Source organism: Nyctereutes procyonoides, unplaced genomic scaffold (genome assembly GCF_905146905.1).
Source record: "Nyctereutes procyonoides isolate TBG_1078 unplaced genomic scaffold, NYPRO_anot_genome, whole genome shotgun sequence".
Taxonomy (NCBI): domain Eukaryota; kingdom Metazoa; phylum Chordata; class Mammalia; order Carnivora; family Canidae; genus Nyctereutes; species Nyctereutes procyonoides.
This window is the reverse complement of record NW_026575049.1, coordinates 69,605,967-69,611,300: the sequence shown is the minus strand read 5'-3', so window position 1 is coordinate 69,611,300 and position 5,334 is coordinate 69,605,967. Positions and strand designations below refer to the sequence as shown.

The following is a 5,334-nucleotide window of genomic DNA, read 5'->3' as shown; positions in this document are numbered from 1 at the left end:
GTGCTGTGGGGGCCGTGGGGGAGCGTCCCCCCAGGCGGGTGGGCGCGGAGCCGGCCGTGTACGCCGCAGGCCCGCTGCAGACCAGGCTGCGAACTGCTGGGGCCCAGCGACTGGGAGTTTCTGGGAGCTTCTTGGCCCGGCCCGGCTTCCTGAGCGTCGAGCCCCGTGACCTCACACGCTGCCCACCCGTGAGGCCTGCCCTGGCGGAAAGTGTGGGCCTCCTGGCTCCCCTCAGACTTCCTCTGCTGCCCTGATCAACTCTTGGATCCCGGCGCTCCCCCCACCCAGCTCCCAGGGCGCCCCGATCTGAGGAACGTGGGCTGCTGGCCGGGGGCAGCCCGGAGGGAGCTACAGCGGGTGGTCGCGCATCTCCTGAGCCTCAGCACAGGCACCGGAAGGTGCTCTTTGCCCAAAGCCATCTCCCAGGGACGTGCAGGCCCCCCGCAGAGGCTGCACTGCCCCGAGGGGCCTGCGAGGGCCCCGCTGATCGTGTGCCACATGGGGAGGAAAGGGCAGAGGGGCCAGGGAGCTGGGGGCGGCACTGGCCAGAGCAGCCCATGGCCCCGAGTCCGCGTGGGGGTGTGGAGGCGGGGTCGCCCTGCGGCCTCCCGGTTCGCCGTCATCATCGCGGGTGAGCACGGCGGGCTGCTTGCGAGCAGCCTCGGGAGATGCGGGCGGACTGATGGACATGGACGGCAGGTGCTCCCGCAGCACTAACCGCGGCTCCCTAGTCCTGGCAGGAGGCCGTGGCGCTAGGACGGCAAATCCGCGGCCCGGGGATTGCGTGTTCCTGGCGAAGGGCACTGGGGATGGCACCTCTCCGGGTCCCTGCCAGACGCGGTCCTTGGCTCGGGGCTGTCCAGCTCTCCCGGCGGCCGTGAGCCCCCATATCCTGGCACCCAAGTGGGCCTGTGGGCGCGGGACACCCCGGGCCTCCCGACGACAGCCGCCTGCTTCGAGCCCGCGGACCCAGACGTATGGAGCTGGTTTGGGCAACTGTGAAGGGCAGGAGGGGCGAGAGGGGGGCCTCGGGCCGAGAGAGTGGGCAGGAGTGGAGATGTCGGGCACGGGCCTCGCGGCCTGGCCTGCCCCGAGACGGGGGCCACCGGGTGGTGGGGACCTGCCGGCTTTCCAGGGGGCAGAGGGTCCTGGGCAGGAACCGGCCCCGTCTGCGCCCTAAATACTCCCGCTGGGCCCAGGTTCGAAGCAAGCAGCTGCTTCGAGAACCGACGGACAGATTCCCGAGCATCTGACGCAGCTCTCCCCGCCCGTGGGCGCCCCGGCCGGACCCGCCTGCACCTCCCCGAGCAGACGCCCATGTGCTGTCGCCCGTGTTCATGTGCTATCGCCCGCACTGGCCTGGGACGCGCCGATGGGCTGGAGTGAGTGGGCACTGCCAGGCCCAGCCAAGTGCCACGGCCACCATCCAGGACTGCGACCTCCCAGGCCAGAACGGGGTCCGTCCAAAGTTGGCCACGGCCGTGGGGCGAGCCCCAGGGTGCTGGCTGCCGGCTGCCTGGCCTGTCACCCTCCTCCATCACACGTGGCCTCCTCATACTCCCACGTCCGGGGACCAGCTGTGCCTGGTGACGAGCAGCAGGTGCCCAGGCAGCCCCGCGGTCAGCTCCTGGGCCCAGAAGGCTGCAGTGCCTGGCCCGGGGCTTGGGAGTCGGCCCCACAAGTCCGCGTGGGGCTGCGGGTGCCGGGGTGGCAGGGGCTTCTCTGGCAGCAGGTGCGCCGCCGTGCAGTCTCGGAGACCCCCTGCTCTTGCCCCCTTCCCCGCGGTTCCCTTTCACCCTCCTCTGGGCTTCTGGAATGGCATGAGGGCCCCACCTTGCCCCGGAGGCTGCAGCGAGAGGCACTGACCCAGCCGCCTCCCCCCTGCAGGCCTGGCCGGGGTCCCCAGGGAGTCAGTGGCCCGGGGGTTAATGAGTGGTGCGGGAATCGAGGAGAAACAGGCTGGGCCAGGAGAAGCCGCCCCGAGGCATGAGTGTGCCACCGGCCTGGCCTCTCCTGGCCTGCTCCCTCCTGTCTCGGACAGCAGCCAGGCCGGGCCCAGCGGGGACACCTGCGACCCGAGGGTATGGGGACCGCAGTCACCTGGTGTGGCTAGTGCGAGCCTCACCCTCGGGGTTGCCGCGGGAGGCAACTCTGGGGGGGCCTGGCACTGCACACACGGCGACACATGCTCAGCCAGGGGTCGGCACGCCAGCGGGGGGCAGAGGGGACGTCTCCGTGGAGCAGGGCATTTGAAGGAGGTCGTGAAGGTGGCCCCCAACAGCCCCAGGCTCTGTGCCCAGGCCCATGGGATGCTCCACCCCGCCGCTCAGGGAGCTGCCTTCTGGGAACCCATGGGGGGCAGCCCACCTCCTCCGCCCAGAGCCTTCCAGAACCAAGCCACTGGCTTTGCCACCATGGCGGGCATTTCCCCTTCTGAGAACCCAAGGCGGGGAGATGCTCCGGCCCTCCCGAGTGAGCAGGGGAGCGGGAGGACAGGGGCTCCCGCAAGGGTCGCTACGCTCCTGGCTCCGATCGCCCCTGCGGGAACCCCGACAGCCTCGCGGGGTTCGGCGCTGCCTTGAGAACCAGGACAGCGGGGCCGCCCGGGGAGCAGGGGTGGGGGCGCGGGGAGCGGAGGGGGCACAGGGGCAGCGGAACGGGGGGCGGAGGGGGCACGGGGGCAGGGGAGCGGGGGGGCGGAGGGGGCAGGGGGGCGGAGGGGGCACGGGGGCAGGGGAGCGGAGGGGGCATGGGGTCAGGGGCGCGGGGGGCGGAGGGGGCACAGGGGCAGCGGAACGGGGGGCGAAGGGGGCACGGGGGCAGGGGAGCGGGGGGCAGAGGGGGCACAGGGGCAGGGGAGCGGGGGGCAGAGGGGGCACAGGGGCAGGGGCGCGGGGGGCAGAGGGGGCACAGGGGCAGGGGTGCGGGGAGCGGAGGGGGCACGGGGGCAGGGGAGCGGGGGGCAGAGGGGCACAGGGGCAGGGGAGCGGGGGCAGAGGGGGCACGGGGGCAGGGGCGTGGGGAGCCGAGGGGCACGGGGCGTTGGGAGCCTGGGGTCAAGGGCAGGGGCCGGGTGGGGGGATGGAGGGGGCAGGCGAGCAGGGGCAGGGGCAGGGGCGCAGGGGGCGGGGGCGGCTTCCCAGCCCGGGGCCGCCCGTGTCATCACCCCCGTGTCACCCGCTGTTCTGGGACACGGGCGGGAGGAGGCCGCGCGGTGCGGAGCGGCCGGCAGGATGCGGGGGGCGGGGCGTGCTGGCCGGGCGGGCTGCTGCGGGGGGCGGGCGCCGCGGGGCGGGGCCTCCGGGGCCAAGGGGACGAGCGGGGCGGGCTGGGCATCAAAAGGGCCCCGCGAGGGAGCCGCGCCGCAGTCGCTCCGGCCTCGGCCTCGGCCCCACCGCAGCCGCTCCCCGCAGAGGCCCGGGCCCCCCTCGCCTGCACCTGCGCCCTCTGCACCTGCACCTGCGCCCTCTGCACCTGCACCTGCGCCCCGCGCCCCCCCGCGCCCGCCGCACCTGCACCTGCACCCTCCGCACCTGCCCCCGCGCCCCCCGCACCTGCCCCCGCGCCCCGCAGCGTGATTGCGCCCGCACGGCTCTGCGGTCTGCTGTACGCGGCGTGCGTGGCCGCGGCGCTGGCACAGGAGGGCAGCGCGATGGCGGGGACGGGGCCGGGGACGGGGCCGGGGACGGGGCCGGGGACGGGGACGGCGGCCGGGCCCCGGGGGCGCCGCGGGGAGCGCGCCTTCGCCCCGGAGCCCTTCGACGGGGAGGCCGTGGGCGCGCGCGCCTGGCTGCAGCGCTTCGAGGCCATCGGTGACCTGAACGGCTGGGACCCCGCGGCCAGGCTGCGGCTCCTGCGGGGGTCCCTGCGGGGACGCGCCCTGCAGACCCTCCGCGCGCTCGGGCCCGAGGCCCAGGCCGACTACGCGGCGGTGAAGGCCGCCCTGCTGCAGGCCTCCGGGGGCCTCCCGCCCCGCGAGATCGTCTTCGCCAACAGCATGGGCAAGGGCTACTACCTCAAGGGCAAGATCGGGAAGGTGCCCGTGAGGTTCCTGGTGGACTCCGGGGCCCAGGTGTCCGTGGTCCACCCCAGCCTGTGGGAGGAGGTCACGGACGGCGACCTGGACACGCTGCGGCCCTTCGAGAACGTGGTCAAAGTGGCCAACGGGGCAGAGATGAAGATCCTGGGCATCTGGGACACGGTGGTGTCCCTGGGGAAGCTGAAGCTGAAGGCAGAGTTCCTGGTGGCCAACGCCAGCGCCGAGGAGGCCATCATCGGCACCGACGTGCTGCAGGACCACAACGCCGTCCTGGACTTCGAGCACCGCACCTGCACCCTGAAGGGGAAGAAGTTCCGCCTGCTGCCCGTCGGAGGGTCCCTGGAGGACGAGTTCGACCTGGAGCTCATAGAGGAGGAGCCGGCGGAGCCCGGGGCAGCTCCCTCCTACTGAGGGGCCCTCTCTGCGCTGCCCCGAGCCCCCGAGGGAAGACACGCGCGGTGGATGGTGGAGGGCCTCCGGAACCACCTGCGCCTTCGCCCCGTCCTCCATCTGCAGGGGCCTTAATCTGTCCCTGGGGGGGGGGGCTTCCATCCTAGGAGGTCCCGGTGGGGGAGAACCGGCTGTCCCGGAGGGAGGGCGAGTCCTCGTGGTGGCCAAGCCGCTGTTGGTGGCAATGATTGGAAGGTTCAGTTCCAAGAAGGCCAGAAAGGACTGCCTCCCCCAGAGGACGGGGTGCGTCTTCAGACCCCTGAGCTGTGGCTCCTCCACGCTATGCTGTGCCCCGCTGGGCTGTGACCCGGCGGCAGGGTCCTGGCAAGCGAGACCCAGCTCCCGCAGGTGAGGCCTGCAGCTGCCCCGGTCATGCCCCCTCCCCGTCGGGTCCCACCCACCCACCTACCCACCTACCCACCTACCCGTATGGTGTAGTTCCCTTCTGTTGTTCACTTTGAAGCTCATTGAACCTTACGCCAATAATTCCTTACTTCAAAAAAACAATAAAGATTGACTCATGGAAGAACTACGTAACGTGTTGATTGGGGATGAATGGAATGGATGTGAGAGGCTGGGTAAAACAGAATGTCAGAGGGGAGGAGCATCCAGGAGCTCCGGGGGGGACCCCTGGAGATGGAAGGGACCGTATAGTATCTTGGATCTTCTAAGATAGCCTCAAAGAGTTTTTACCGATTTCTTCCCTGATGCCTGTAACCATTTCAAGCTACGGCACTTCTGCACCCAAACTGCCTCTCATACCCAAGAACGAGCCGTATGACACTTGTGCGGCGCTGACTGGGGATCGGTGAGTCACGGCCGTTGTAAGCAAGTGGGGAGGGTGC

General features: G+C 71.5%; 1 protein-coding gene across 1 annotated transcript; it reads left to right on the top strand.

Moving 5' to 3' along the window:
- Positions 1 to 1,372: 1,372 nt before the first annotated feature.
- On the top strand, positions 1,373 to 5,021 carry ASPRV1 (aspartic peptidase retroviral like 1). Its single transcript, XM_055329456.1, has 4 exons — positions 1,373 to 1,619; positions 1,888 to 2,081; positions 2,331 to 2,472; positions 3,204 to 5,021. Exons 1-4 carry the CDS (start codon positions 1,373 to 1,375, stop codon positions 4,448 to 4,450), a joined length of 1,830 nt encoding a protein of 609 aa, XP_055185431.1. The 3' UTR covers positions 4,451 to 5,021.
- Positions 5,022 to 5,334: the final 313 nt, after the last annotated feature.